General features: G+C 51.4%; 1 protein-coding gene across 13 annotated transcripts in view; it reads left to right on the forward strand.

The window, feature by feature from the left end:
- The window catches only part of MAPK8IP3 (mitogen-activated protein kinase 8 interacting protein 3), a 54,193-nt gene that overhangs the window by 30,443 nt on the left and 8,236 nt on the right, over positions 1-15,514 (forward strand). For 8 of the 13 annotated variants that reach the window (XM_080677859.1, XM_080677869.1, XM_080677864.1 and 5 more), the window contains 7 exons: positions 899-1,001; positions 1,227-1,345; positions 10,167-10,178; positions 11,077-11,094; positions 12,415-12,472; positions 12,782-12,934; positions 13,790-13,871. In XM_080677859.1, the coding sequence (XP_080533985.1) occupies positions 899-1,001; positions 1,227-1,345; positions 10,167-10,178; positions 11,077-11,094; positions 12,415-12,472; positions 12,782-12,934; positions 13,790-13,871 (545 nt within the window). The remainder of the gene's footprint in view (positions 1-898; positions 1,002-1,226; positions 1,346-10,166; positions 10,179-11,076; positions 11,095-12,414; positions 12,473-12,781; positions 12,935-13,789; positions 13,872-15,514) is intronic. The other 5 variants (XM_080677868.1, XM_080677861.1, XM_080677862.1 and 2 more) reach the window with 2 other exon arrangements.

Raw genomic sequence — 15,514 nt, forward strand, 5'->3', positions numbered from 1 at the left:
CCCTCCTACCTTCTCATCCATCCAGGGAGATTTCTCTTTCTCCTACATATTGTAGTTTTGGAAGATGTATTAGTCCACTCGGATCGCCATAATAAACACCACAAACAGGGCATGCTAACCATAGACATTTATATTTCCAGTTCCGGAGGCCAGAAGTCAGAGATCAGGGTGTGGGCAGGGCCGATTTCCTCTGAGGCCATCTCCTCCCTGTGTGTGTACATGGTTCTCCCTGTGTGTATCTTCATCCTAATCCCCTCTTTTTAGAAGAACGTAGTCGGATGAGAGCAGGGCTCACCCTAACAGCCCCATCTTACCTTGATCAACTCTTTAAATACAGTCACTTTCTGAGGTCCTGAGGGCTGGCCTTCAGTGTGTGAATTTGGAGGATACAACTCGGCTCAGCTTCTAACAGTAGACCACCGCCATCCAGTAGATGCGTCTAGGCCACAGTGGTCGGCAAACTCATTAGTCGACAGAACCAAATATCAATAGTACAACGATTGAAATTTCTTTTGAGAGCCAAATTTTTTAAACTTAAACTTCTTCTAATGCCACTTCTTCAAAATAGACTCGCCCAGGCCGTGGTATTTTGTGGACGAGCCACACTCAAGGGGCCAAAGAGCCGCATGTGGCTTGCGAGCCGCAGTTTGCCGACCACAGGTCTAGGGAAAAGGGGGAGAAAAATCGGGACAGTGTCCTGTTCACATGATATCATGAGAAGGAGGCACAGTTCTGGGGGACAGCACCCACCCGCCACCAGCCTGGGAAAACCCTTTCCTGAGGGTGTCTCCCTGGCGGTAGTCTAGCAGGGGTCTCTAGACCTGGGGCCAGAGGACGACCGTGAGTAACGCAGGGAACTTCAGGCACCCTCCTGACCCTGTCGCACTCTGTCCCCCAGGCATGGGCAGCAGTGATGAGTGGTCTGATGTTCAAGACATTATCGACTCCACCCCAGAGCTGGACGTGGGCCGGGAGCCTCGCCTCGACCGCACCGGCAACAGGTACTCACTGGCCCAGGGCCGGGTCCTCATCAACTCAGCATTCACCTCAGGAGTCGCTGCCCTTGCTGAGGGGCCCCCACAGCTTCTCACAGTGGGAGAATGTCAGGCACTGACTGCTGCCCCCTACCACGCCTGCACCTGCACAAGCAGTGTTGGCTTTGAGTGCCTGTGTAGGGTGTCACCTTGGCCCATGGATGTTGCCATTCCCTTCTGCGTTCCTCACAGCCCGACCCAGGGGATTGTCAACAAGGCTTTTGGCATCAACACTGACTCCCTGTACCACGAGCTGTCAACCGCGGGGTCCGAGGTCATCGGGGACGTGGACGAAGGGGCCGACCTGCTAGGTAAACACAAGCTGTCTCGTGACCCTAGGGCCCTGGGCTGTTGTTGGTTTCATTTGTGATGAAAGCCAAGTCTCTGTCAGCTGTGAGCTAGGAACTTCTTTCTACAATTTTATTCACATATAATTCACACACCATAAAACTCCGGATAGTGTCTCTACCTAGTTTTAGAACAATTCTCACCCAGGAAGACACCCATGCTAATTAGCACCAGGCTGAAGCACCGCCCCAGGCAGTCCACTCTGTAGGAGTGTGTGAGGTACAGGCTGTTGCCAGCTCCTCCCTCCAAAAGGAAAAGGCCAGGCGGGTCAGTGCGCCTCTGCACTCTGAGACCTCGGTCTCCACCAGAGCTCCCTGCGCCCGCGTCTGATGTGGGTGCAGAGCTGGCCGCTCGATATAGACTTGCTCCTGGTCCTCCCTCCCGTCCCAGGGTGGCCATCAGGCATATAGAGCACCTGGGTTTTGCCAGGCGGCTGCTGGTACCCAAGGACTGCCCATATGCTTCGAAGCCAGGCAGGCAGGAAGTCAGTGTCACCTCGGGAGTCTCTCAGTGGGGTTCAAACCTCCTGCCCCTGACCGTGTGTTTGTGTGCCCACCCCACCCCAACCCCTGAAGACCCCTAATCCCAACCATCTGTCCAGAGCCCTTGAGAATCAGCGTAGTCCCCCAAGCCATGCTGTGGGAAGAGCTCCAGGACCTCAGGAACAGCAGCTCAGCGCTTCCTCCCACTGAGCCCCCTGGCAGGTGGGCTTCGGGCAGAGTATGGCTGTGTTTCCAGGGAGCAGTGGTTCTGTGGGTCCTCTCCCCACACCCAGCTCCCCTGAAGTGGCTCACAGGGAAAGGGCTGCTCTGTCCTCACTGCTCAGGCAGGAGCAGCATCTGCAACTGGGGCAGCTGCCTCAACTGTGCACATGGCAAGTTAGGGTGGAAACTGCTCTTGCTCCACCAGCGTCTTTGAGGGCTGCCTTCCACCCCATGATCTGTATTTCATTATCTGCTCTCATTGAAGGCTTTTTATTGCTCGTCTTTCTGTGGCTGTCACTTCACTGATTAACACTGACGCCCCAAATCATGTCTGGGCTCCCATGCTCAGCACTTGCATGTGGTCAGCATGGTCCCCAGTGACTTGGCGGCCTTCCAGCTGCACCTGTTGCCAGGCCTGGGGCTGCGTGGAAGAGTCCAGTTGGTATTTTCAGTCTAGCAGGTTGTCACTTTCTTCATTTTGGGGTAGCCTCTTGGTTGTTTTCATATGTTGATTATCTTGGGGTAGGGGACACCTGTGAGCATAATTAATTGGGGTGTCAGCCCGCACCACCTTGTGTCTGAAATGGAAGTTTTTTCAGCTAATTTTTAAATTGTGGTAAAATACACATAAAATTTACCATCTTGTGCATTTTTGAGTGTATATTGTATATTATATTCATACTCAGTGGTGAAAGACTGAAATCTTTTCATCTAAGATCAGGAACAATATGTCTACTTTCATCAATATATACTTTTAATGGAATTTTTATCAGCATTGTAAAAATATATATTTATAAATATACAAAAGCTATTAATATTCAGGAAAATCTAATTGGGGCAATCACTAGTAGTATTTTGAAGTCCTTCCACTCTTCTTTACATAGTTCAGATAATGACATACATATTCTGTTTTTTGTTTTTTGTTTTTTTTTTAATATATTTTATTGATTTTTTACAGAGAGGAAGGGAGAGGGATAGAGAGTTAGAAACATCGATGAGAGAGAAACATCGATCAGCTGCCTCCTGCACACCCCCTCCTGGGGATGTGCCCGCAACCAAGGTACATGCCCTTGACTGGAATCGAACCTGGGACCCTTCAGTCCGCAGGCTGACGCTCTATCCACTGAGCCAAACCGGTTAGGGCTACATATTCTGTTTTTAGGCATTTTTTAATTTTGGAAAAATGATACGTGCATATTATAGTCAGATAACATCAGAAATTACCAAGAAGAGAGTGAAAACCAAAGGCCCCCCCCCCCCCCCCCCACGCCGTGATGAGTCTTTTCTGTCTTGGTGGCACTCTTCCAGGCACCGTAGGTCACACGGGATGTGCGTGGTCAGCTCACATCTCCTTTTCTTGGTGGATGACGTTGCCATTTCCCTGAGCTTCTAATGGGCTACACATTTTAACTGTTTCCTGGTGTGACTGTAAGTTACCCAGTCAGTTCTCTCTGGGTTCTGAGTTTTGCTGTCTGAAGACTGCTGTCATGGATGCCTGTGGGTGTGCATCATTGCCCACATCTCTGATGGTTTTTTTAGCTCAGATTTTTAAGCGTGGGAACCCCAAGGTGAAGGGTGTGACTCTTGAGGACTGGCTACACGTTGCTTTCCCAGAGGCTGCCTCCCTGGGGTTTGTACTCACACCCGTAGGGGCAGGGCCTGGCTGTTACTACAGGCAGGTGTTCCGTGGGAAGGCCACGTGTCAGAGTTAGAAGGCACAGGAGTCAAGGCTGTTACATAGTCATGCACACTGGGTCCCTGGAGTAGCACCTTTCTGCCTGGCAACCTCGGAAGCTACAACCCTACAGGCCCGGCGAGGGAGGCCCTGGAGAGCAGGCCCTGGGAGGCTGCCTTTCAGGCGAGAGGGCTCCTATGTGCTGAGAACTGGCACCTCAGATCAGGATGCTCTCTTGAGCTTTTGGGAATTGATAAATACATAAAAGCCTCCTCCCCAGAAAAGCGCACAGGCAGGTGTCATATGCATCTGTGTCAGGGTCTGTGGTTCCAGCTTGGCATTTCTGCTCTGCCACAGGAGCGTGGAGGGGGTCTGAGGCCATTGCTGTCCAGGAAGGGGCGGGAAGTAGGATGTAGGGAGGGCGGAGCAGGGTTCCACTGCACCTGTACCTATCTCCAGTAGCACCTGCATTTTATGTGCACAGCCACCGTTAGTCCATCATATTTTATGATGAAGAAACGGAGGTTAAGGAGGGTGAGATAAAAGGACAGAGCCAAGACTCGAACCCAGGTCCAACCCAGAATGGAAGCCCTGACTCTGATCAACCACTACGCTTTTTTTAAAAGAGCTTTATTGAGATGGAGTTTCACTCCATACAATTCACCCACTTACAGTGTATTCATTGGCTGTGAGCATTTCAGAGCTGTACAGTCATCAGCACATAACTTCAGAACATTTCACCTCCAAGGCGAAACCTGTTAGCAGTCACTCCCCGCCCCTCCCCAGCCTGCAGCACTCACTCTTCTACCTCCTGTGGATACTTCGGTCTCTTTTGGACGTTTCCCATCAGTTGGTCTTTCCCGTCTGGCTGGGTTCATTTAGCATGGTGCCGTTGAGGTTCACCCAGGCTGTAGTAGATATCAGAATTTCATTCCTTTTTATAGCTGCATAGTGGTCAGTTGTCTGGATGGATCACACTTCCACTGATGGACGTTTGGGTCATTTCCACGTTTGCCTGTCGTCTCTAGTGCTCCTACTACACTTTTGGCCCCTCACGTCATTCTGTAGGATTTTGCCAGAGCTGACCAGCCTCCACACTGCCCATGACTCTGGGTGGCCTGCCTGTCCGTCTGTCTGCAGCCCCGGGCAGCAGAGCTCTCCTCACTGGTGGGCCTCTTCACATGGGCGTTCCCTCCCTCCCTTCTCGGAGCCCTAGGGATGTCAGATGCTCGGAGTCCTATGTGGCCACGTCCTGTGGTCATCATTGACTCCCAATTCAGGTGGCATCACTCCAAAGGTCACCTTCATACAAAATCTCCATAAACAGCGAAGGGAGGAAAAAATGGTGAACTAGAAACTGCACATTAGTGAATTTTACCTGAAGGCCACCTTGACTGAATCAGTAATTTAAAATGGGGTTGCCTGGCTGGTGTGGCTCTGTGGTTGAGCGTCAACCTATGAACCAGGGGGTCATGTTTCAATTCCTGGTCAAGGCATATGCCCAGTTGTGGGCTTGCTCCCCAGTGTGTGGGGCATTTTCCAGTAGGGAGCGTGCAGGAGGCAGCCAATCAATGATTCTCTCTCATCATTGATGTTTCTATCTCTCTCCCCCTCTCCCTTTGTCTCTGAAATCAATAAAAAATATTTATTTTTAAAAATGGGATCATTAATTCTCAGTCAGATGTAGTAGGTCCCTGGGACCGTAACGATGTCTGATAAATCTCCTGGGGTCGGTCCCAGCACAGGGAGTTCGGTAGGATCTTTTCAGGAGAAGGTCTAACGAGTGCATCTGATGGGTCTTTGTTCTGAGGGCTGGAAACCAACACCCTTTTCTCATGTGACAGAGTGTGAGTTGCTGTGCACTCAGCCTTTCCACTCTGGTGCTTTATTTTTGGCAGGATGGTGGTTATCTTGGGCATCACCTAGTTCTGGTTGAAATGGGCCCCTGCTCTTGGGGGTGACAGACCTTTTGGTGCCTTTCCAGATGAGCACAATGAGTGTGTGAAAATCAGGCAGCCTTGAGTTGGAGAGGGTTGAGTGCTGTTGTGACCTTAGGTGGAGCACTGACTCAGGGAGGCCTGCTGTGTCTAACGGGGACCCCATCACTTGAGTGTGGCTCAGCCACGGTAAGTGTCAGTGACCGGAGTTTTGGTCCCCCCTCACCGTATTTCTGACAATACCTGTTGCAGGAGTGAGCACCTGACACTTGGTTTTCTTTATGGCTGCTAATTGGGAAGAGACTGGGATAGTGGGTAGTTCTGTCAGTCTTGGTTTTGTGACTTTTTTTTTTAAACTTTAGAGAGGAAGGGAGAGGGGAGAGAGAGAGAAACATCAATGATGAGAGAGAACCATTGATCGGCTGCCTTCTGCATGCACTGCACTGGGGATTGAGCACACAACCTGTGCATGTGCCCTGACCGGGAATTGAACCGTGACCTCCTAGTTCATAGGTCAACACTCAACCACTGAGCCATACTGGCCTGGCTTGTGACAGTTTTCACAGTGGAAAGATCTTGCCATTTCAGAAACACATTAATGCTCTATCTAAGCAATAAGATAGAGATGATTTTTTTTTTTAAATCCTCACCCGAGGATATTTTTCCATTGATTTTTAGCGGGAGTGGAAGAGAGGGGGAAAGACAGAGAGAAACATCGATGTGAGAGAGACACATAGATTGGTTGCCTCCTGCACAGGGCCCCGGGGCCCAGGAGGAGCCTGCAACCCAAGTACCTGCCTTGGCTGGAATCGAACCCGGGGCCCTCCGCGACGCTCTATCGACTGAGCTAAACTGGCTTAGAGATGATTCTTAAGGCAGTTGGCATAGTTGATGACAGCATCCCCAAACTCTCAGTGCCTGGATTGGCTATTTCATGCCTCTCTCACCATTTGGACTGTGAATTCCTTTAGCAAAGAAGGAAGAGGTACACATTACTGTTATATTTCATTGAATCTGTAACACCACCAATTATATACTATTATTTTAGAAATCTCCAAGAAAGAAAACAATTGCTGCAAATTAAACTATAACATGCCATTGATTGTAAGACCCATTTATAATTTCTGAAGTGTTAAGGCATGAGAATATGCAGCATAGAACTGACATAACGGGAGTAAGGGAATTAATACCCTACTTAGCAGGTGCCAGGGACTTTCACAACAAGCCTACGCCAAGGAGATTCTGTCTCCATTTCACAAATGAGGAAACAAAACAAGAGTCTCAATAACCCGCCCTGCATCACTTAGAGTTTGAAGCTCTGTACACACTGATCTGACTTTCATTCCCCTCTGCCTCACTAGGGTCCAGCCGTACTACTTAGTAATGAGACCTAGAAAATGTCTATAGCCCTGGCTGGTGTGGCTAGGTTGGACCATCATCCCATGCATTGAATAGTTGCACGTTCGACCCCCAGTCGGGCATGTACAGGAAGCAGCCAGTTGACATTTTTCTCTCACATCCATGTTTCTCTCTCTCTCTTTCTATCTCTCCCTTCCCCTCTTTCTAAAATCAGAAAAACGTATCCTCAGGTGAGGATTAAAAAAAGTAAAATGTCTATAAAGAACCATGAGAAATAGAAAAACCTTTGTAAAGAGAGTTAGAAAATAAAATTGAAGAACATAAAGGAGGCCCCATGTAAACAGAGAATTATGACAAATTCTTGGATCTAAAGACTGAGGTCGGCAAAGCTGTCGGATGGCATCATAGATCAACCCGTTGCTCGTACATGAATTCATTCGGTACCAGTAAAAAGATCCACACGGTTCTTTCCTTCTGAATGAATTCTGAAGGTCATCCAGAAGAGTACATGAGTGAGGATAGTCCAGACATTTTTGAGAAAGAACAAGGTTGAAGGATGGCCATTCCAGGTATCAAAGCCTTTTGTAAAGCTACAATAATGGAAACAGGCAGATCTGGGCAGCAATAAACCAGTGACTCAGTTCCTGGTCGAAGAGCTGGGACAGACCTGGAGCCAGGTGGGAAATCATATATAAGAAATGCAGCATTTCAAGTCATTGGGAAGTAGGTGGGATATAGATACTGGAGAAAAATGAAGTCTGATCCCAACCTCACATCATATACAAAAGTAACTGAAACACACCAGCCAGGCCTTATGCTTAGATCTTTAATATCTGTAGGTATATTAAAGATCTAAGCATAAGGCCTGGCTGGTGTGGCTCGGTTACTTGGGCATCGTCCCACTGTACTGAGAGATCACAGGTTCAATTCCTGGTCCAGGCACATGCCCCAGTAGAGAGTGTGCAGGAGGCAGCTGATCAATGTTTCTCCCTCTCCCTTCCTCTCTAAAATCAATAAAAACTTTTTTTTTTTTAAAAAAAAAAGGTCTTGCCCTAACCGGTTTGGCTCAGTGGATAGAGCGTCGGCCTGCGGACTGAAGGGTCCCAGGTTCGATTCCGGTCATGGGCATGTACCTTGGTTGCGGGCACATCCCCAGTAGGGGGTGTGCAGGAGGCAGCTGATCGATGTTTCTCTCTCATCGATGTTTCTAACTCTCTATCCCTCTCCCTTCCTCTCTGTAAAAATCAATAAAATATATTTTTTTAAAAAAGGTCTAAGCACAATAATACAAGGATAATAGAACTGGGAGAATATTGGAGAGCAGTTTCATATTCTGGGTCTCTGCATAGCCATAGCTATAGACTCTATAGTATAGAGGAAGATGTTGACAGGTATGACCACATGAAAATTGAGAATATATGTTTATGATCTCCATCATTAAAATACATTAAGTACACTAGAAAATGGACAGAGGATAAAATAGGGTATTTACAGAAGATACCAATAAACATGAAAAGGTGCTCAATTTTGGGAGTAATACAGAAATAAAAATTGAGAGAAAATAGAGATAACTCTTTTTCCTCAAAAGATTGACAAAGACAGCCCTAGCCAGTTTGGCTTAGTGGATAGAGCATCTGCCTGCGGACTGAAGAGTGCCAGGTTCAATTCCCAGTCAGGGCATATGCCTGGGTTGTGGGCTCGATCCCCAATGTGGGACGTGCAGGAGGCAGCCAATCAATGATTCTCTCTCATCATAGATATTTCTCTCTCTCTCTGCCTCTCCCTCTTTGAAATCAATAAAAATATGTTAAAAAAACAACAACAACAAGATTGACAAAGACAAAGCAGGCTCTGTTTTGCCCCACTGGTGGAGCTGTGCTGGCAGTGTGGCTGGACACTTAGAGTGAGCAGGACCACAGGTTCTCAAACAGCACCACCTGCCCACTCACGAGGCTGTGCTCATGCAGAACCATATGCCCAATATAGTAACGGCATGAGTGCTGTAGTAAATGATGGGACATTTCCCATACAGGAATATTGACAAAGCGTTCGAGGTGATCATGGGTCTTTGTGATACTGAAATAAAGCAAGTTGCCCAAGAAAATTGAGAGTGTGGTTGTGATTTTGTTTTTTAAAAACTGATGTTTATAGAGAAAGAGGTCTGAGAGGAAGAATATTAAATGTTAACAGTGGCTGTCCTGGGAAGGAGAGATGAGCGAGAGGGCACTTTTGAATTGGTGCACTTTTTTATTTGAATTCCTGCAACAATTAATGTATTTTGCTATTTAAGTCAAGTGACTTTTTATACCATTTCTTTTATTTGTGAAATGAACCAAGTGGAACAGTGTGGTCTCATCAAGTCGTCAATTGTGTAACAGAGAGCAGTTTGGACCCATGTGAGGACAGTGCGTGCCCTGCCCCGCCTCTGCTCAGCCTCAGTGTTTTCCTTCCTACACAGTTGGGCCTGTGTTCTGGTCATCCCTTACTTGATATTGTGCCCTTCCTGCAAGATCTAGGCTGGCCAGGGGACCCTGCAAAGCCAGGTACCTGTCTGCTGCTTACTCCAGAGAGCTTGCTCACTCTGAGGGGCGCCTTTGTGGCACCCCACCCACTAGCAACCACATACATACCCAACCACACTTATCCACACATGCACAACCACTTTCCCATGCACACAATATCCCCATGCAACCACACACACACAACCATGCACACATATACAGCCATTTAAACACTCTCTTATCTCTACAGGTCTGCAGAGGACTGGCCCTCCTGATGGGTGGGTAATGGAACCAGAGGGGTGAGCAGGCTTTAGATTCCCACACCTTCCCCTCACCCCACCCCTGGGGTTCTAGGTGCTCTGTGCCCCCTGGGGACTGAGATGTTCTGTTCTGGCCTCCCTTTTCCTTCAGGGTTTCTGCCCCCAATGGGATTTGTCACCACAGGCCTGGTGACATCTGCTTGCATTCTTTTACGCTTTTCAACGTGGAAATGGCTGATCATTGTTGCTTTTTCTTTAATAAGAATTTATTTTGTTGGTTCCAGTCACCAATTGACCTTTGTCACTTACTTTCCCTGTCATTTTGTGCTTCGCTGGACATGGCCCCAGGGGAGTTCTCAGGTGTGTATCTCTCCTGTCTGTCTGTCTGTAGTCCCCTCTTCCCCACAGTGGAGTCCAGGCGAAGTGGGGTGGTGCCCCAGGGACACTCCCTGCTGCTGTCGCACTGCAGCCACTGGCGGGCAGCCTGACTCTGGTCCAGGCCACTAAGGCACACGTGCTTTTGCTCAGCAGCCTGCAGCCGCTTGGAAGCTTATGTTGGTTTGCTCCCTAGCCCACTGATGGTGACCTTGACCTCTGAGGGAGAAGCTGTGCCCTGACCTGTCTTTTCAAAAGTCAAGAATCCCCCACGGTCATTTGTTAAGGTTCTACAGAGCCATTAGGAGCATAGGGCAGTTACCTGGACAAGGCCTCAGGCCCAGGTCTGTGGTGTCTCTCTGTCGGGTGCATCCAGGAGCCAGGGATCCGGTGAGGCCTCCGCCAAGCGCAGCTCAGGGTCCTCTCCCCATGTGGCAGGTGGACTGAGATCCTGCTCCCTTGCTTTGCAGCGGGAGGTTTTAAGGCCCCCGCCTCCCAAGTGCCGCCTCTGCAGTGTGCAAAGGCACGAGGGTCCCGGGCACAGTCTCCTTCCTGCAGAGACTTCTTCCGTCAAGTGACTTACCTGCCCCTCACCACCCAGGCTGTGGTGTAAGCTGTCAGTGCATTGCCTTGACCTTCCATCTCCCCGGCAAGTGCTCTTGGCCTGGTGGTCTGTGCAACCCACAGATAAACTTCCCAGGAGTAGCTGGCTCCTTCCCATCCTGCTCCTGCTCACGCCCCCACAGCGAGAAGTAGCCCTGTAACACCTCCACCTGCTGTCCACACAGGCTTTAATGCGCTTGTTTTATCTCCCTTCCTCTCTCCTGATCCTTCCTCCCGCCCTGGTTGCCCATCTGCTGTGGGACTGGGACTGCTCCCATAGTGCGTGATGATTTTTTTGGTAAGGCCAAGGCCCCATTTCAGTGTGTGTTCCTCTCATTTCGGGCTTCCTTTGTCTACCCGACACCTTCTCATGCTTCATGAGCCGTCTGCTTTGTTCTGCATGGTGAGGCAGAGGTGGGGTCAGCAGGGACTTCCAGGATAGAGATGAGGAGTGGGGGCCTTTGTCCTGACACCCCTTCAGAGCAGACCCTTGGCTGGCTGAAGAGGGGCAGACCCAGCCTCCATAAGCTCAGGGTAGGCTGGTCCCAGTGAGCCTGTCTGGGCTGAGCCTGCCTGGTGCCTGCTGTGTCCCATCCAAGGAGAAGGCAGGCCCCAGGTGAGGCAAGAATGTGTGAATGGAGACAGAACCCAAGCTGAGCACACTGTGTGCCTGTGTATCTTGTCTCACGACTGCATTAGATCGCGGAGGGGAGTAAAAATAGAAGGAACAGACCTGGGTTTGGGGGCTGACTCAAAGGATTAGATTCAGTGCTTTGGGGGGATTTTGTAACATGTCTGCGGAGAGCTTAGTCTCTGGGGTCCACTGTGGGGCCTGGTCACAGAGCAGCCAGGTCAGCCCCTCTGGGCACTGGCCCTAGGGAGCGCTGTCCTCCCTTCCACTCCCTCTTTCGCCCCCTGCTGACTCCACCGCCTTGGGCCAGGTCCCTTCAGTCCTGGTGGAGGGCTGCGCCTGCCATGGGCCATCCCATCTCCTCGGCTAGGTGTTCTCTGTATCTTGTGTTGTCTTCTGTGTTCCTGTCACCATGGCTCCAACCTCCATTCCCTTGGCGGGGAGCAGCTCTGAAAGGGGTCAGTTTCATGGTGGGCCGGGAAACCACAGGGTGGGGTAAAAGGGGTGATTCTGGGATGGGGGGCGGGGGCACTGAGACTGGGATGGATGCACAGAGCCAGTTGAGTCAGCTCAGGCCGGTGCCATCTGGGCCCTGATGGTACTTCATGTTGGTAGAAAGCTGTGGGAACCCAACCCCACAGAATGTAAGCCCAGGGCTGCTGCATCCGTCAAGGCCATGGAGACTGCTCGGTGCCTCTCAGAGACCATCTGGGACCTCCTTGGGGCTTGCACACAGCAGGTTCATCCCTGACTACTTTCTGGGTGGAGCGCCCGCCTGAAGGCCAGCAGAGGCCTCCCCCATGGTCTACTTGGCCTACCTTTGCAGCCCATCTTCCTGCAGGTCACGCCTCTAGTCCTGATGCCCTCTTACCAGCCCTCTTGGGTGGGCTGCTTCCTGGGGGATGTGTGTTACTCTGAGGCAGGTGTGGTGGCATCAGTCAGTGTCTGGCTTTGCCAGGCACAAAACCTTGGCACCTTTTGTTTCAGGAATGGGCAAGGAAGTGGGGAATCTGCTGCTGGAGAACTCACAGCTTCTAGAAACCAAGTAAGAACGCTCTTGTTGACGCCTCTGGTGCTGAGATAGCCCTCCACAGGGCCTCCCTGTGGCAGCCATGTCAGCCCAGCCCAGAGGGCAGCCCCCAAGGAGGGCCTGGACCCACAAGGCTGAGCTCGCCCCTCCTGGGGAGAGTGGCCATTGCCTTTAATGGGGGCATGTGGTGACCACCTTGAGCCACATTCTGGACCAGGATGTGCCTTCTCAGATACACAAGTGCGGGCGGACCCCTCTGCAACCCCCATCACATAACGTCCAAGCTGGTTCACACTAGGCTTCGGCCTTTCTGCCTTTTCAAAGAAACGCTCTGAACGTGGTGAAGAATGACCTCATTGCCAAAGTGGATCAGCTGTCTGGGGAGCAGGAGGTGCTGAAGGGGGACTTGGAAGCTGCCAGGCAAGCCAAACTAAGGCTGGAGAGCCGAATCAAGGACCTGGAGGAGGAGCTGAGGAGGTGAGCAGGGCTGTGGGTGCGGGTCCCAGCAGGGACAAGGGCTGAGAGCCTGGAGGGCAGAGTGAGATCCCTGCTGGGCCTCTATTCCACCCCCTGTCATCCTTTCTTCCAGCTACACTTCAGTGGTCATTCCTTCCCAAAGTGGCTCACTTTGCATGAGCCACTCCACTTACTAGCTACTAGGTTGTCTGCCAGCCCCAACCCTTTCATCTCCTTCCTCATTGGAATCCCACAAGAAGGTTGGTGCTCCTGTCTGAGGTGCCCTTTCCTTAGTGGCCTGAGCTGAGCCTTCCTGCTGCTCTCACACATCACATTCATACAGGAGGAGGGAGAGGAGGATTGAGAGCTGGCTGCCCTCCACACCCTGTGCTCCCCCGTGGCTCCCAGTTCCTTGACAAGCCAGGGTTCAGCCATGCAGCCCCATTGAGCTCTGGGGTTTCCTCCCTAGCAATCTGCACTTCCCTGTAGCCTTTCTGTCTTAGCCAGATCCTCACCCCTTTCTCCCAGAGAGGTGATGGGAAAGGGGACGTGCAAGGAGGGCCTCAGGCCGGCGGCGCCTGTGCCAGCCGGGTTTGTGGGAGTGGGAGCCACATCTGCTCCAGGCTTGCCTGAAGCCAGCGCTGCCTGTGCCAGGAAGGATAGCTGGGTCTGTCTTCCCATTGGTTCTTGATTGCTGAGGGGAGGGCGTGTGCCTTGGCTGGAGCAGCCAGGGCAGATGTGTGAGCTTCAGGGCACCGGTAGGAATGCTCAGGGGCTAGGACCTGAGGGGAGAATCCTGAGTCTGCTTGAGGGGGACTATCTCTGGCCTGGTGCCCAGTGGCCCTCACCCCTCCTGGCTTCCCTCTCATCTTGCAGAGTGAAGTCCGAGGCCATCATTGCCCGCCGTGAACCCAAAGAAGAGGGGGAGGATGTAAGCAGCTATCTCTGTACAGAATTGGTATATTCCACTATTAACATGTGGGGCAGGGGGGTGGCAGTGGGTGGGCTACCAGGGATGCGCTCTTCCTCCTGGGCCTCTGGGCCCCCCTCATTCTCCCCCCACCTGTGTGATGACCACACCCAGCAGCATCCTCCCCCACCCCAGGATGTCGTAAAGTCAGAACAGGATCCCTTAGCTTCCCATCCTAGTGCGTGCGTTTTGTTAACCCTTACCCAAGGGTATTTTTCCCCCATTGATTTTCAGAGAGTGGAAGGGAGGGGAGAAACAGAGAGAGGAACATTGATTAGTTGTCTTCTGAATGTGCCCCTACCAGGGCCGGGGATCAAGCCTGCAACTGAGGTACTTGCCTTTCACTGGAATCGAACCTGGGACTCTTCAGTCCAAGGGCAGACGCTCCAACCACTGAGCCAAACCGGCTAGGACCTAGTGGATACATTTTATACAGTCACCAGCAGGGTCTCCCTGCCTTTGCAGCATAGCCACTGCCCCATGTACTCCAACTGGTAGAGCCAAGCTGCGGAAATAGCATCAGTCACCACTGTCCCCAGACCAAACAGTTTGCTGCGTTGCTCAGTGGCTGGGAGGCTCTGCCTACTCATCTGTCCCCACCTCCTCCCCAAGGTGCACTGAACGTTCTGAGGAACGTCGGCCCCTCTGCTACCTGGAGGGGGCAGTCACGGGTCTTCAGCCTGGGCGAATTTTGGACCTCACCCTCATTCGCTTTTCTTTTCCTGGTCATGTGACACTCCCATCAGGATGCAGTTCACAGCAGGCACTCAGGAAGCAGTAGCCATTCCTATGTACCCTCACTCCAGGCACTCTAGGACAGAAACAGCTGCAGGGGAATTGTGGCGTCCCCAGGCCGCTCCCACGTGCTGATGGAGGTGCCTGGGAGGGGCCTCTGCCTGCTTGTGTGGGGCCTGGGCTGCATGTGGTGGGGCCACATGGGGAGGGTGCATGCCCTCACCTGGAAGCTCCCCTCTGGGACCCCTTGCCCCTGCACTAGCCTGCAGCTCCCCAGGACTCCATTTCACAGCGTAGACTTGGTCCTGTCACAGAATTTGCCAACAGCAGACCCCTCACAGGCCCACCAAAACTCCCAGTGGGCCCGACCAGCACGGCTCAGTGGTTGAGTGTTGACCCATGAACCAGGAGGTCACGTTCTTTTCCTGGTCAGGGCACGTGCCTGGGTTGCAGGTTCGATTCCCCAGTAGGGAGCGTGCAGGACGCAGCCAATCTATTATTCTCTCTCATTGATGTTTCCATCTCTCTTTCCATCTCCCTTCCTCTCTATCTAAAATTAATAAAAACATATTTTAAAAATAAAATAACATTAAAAAAATAACAAAACCTTCCAGTGTTCAGCTTGGATGTGGTGGCCCCAGGCCCTGCTCACCTCCCTAGCACCTCTTCCTGCGGCTTCACCTTGGGCCAGTCCCACCTATTAGTGTTGACTGAATCGCCATGGTGCCCAGGGCTCATAAGAAGAGCCACTGTGTGCCCTCAGGTGTATACTGTGACCTGGAAAGAAGGTGGCCCTGTTGGTGGGTAGACTTCCAGGTCTCCTATCCCCCTGCCCACACCTGGAGGCCAGCCCACAAGGAATCTCGGTGTGACCTGGCCTTGGAGGGCACTGGACT

The sequence above is a fragment of the Plecotus auritus genome (genome assembly GCF_963455305.1).
Source record: "Plecotus auritus genome assembly, chromosome: 7".
NCBI classification, from domain to species: domain Eukaryota; kingdom Metazoa; phylum Chordata; class Mammalia; order Chiroptera; family Vespertilionidae; genus Plecotus; species Plecotus auritus.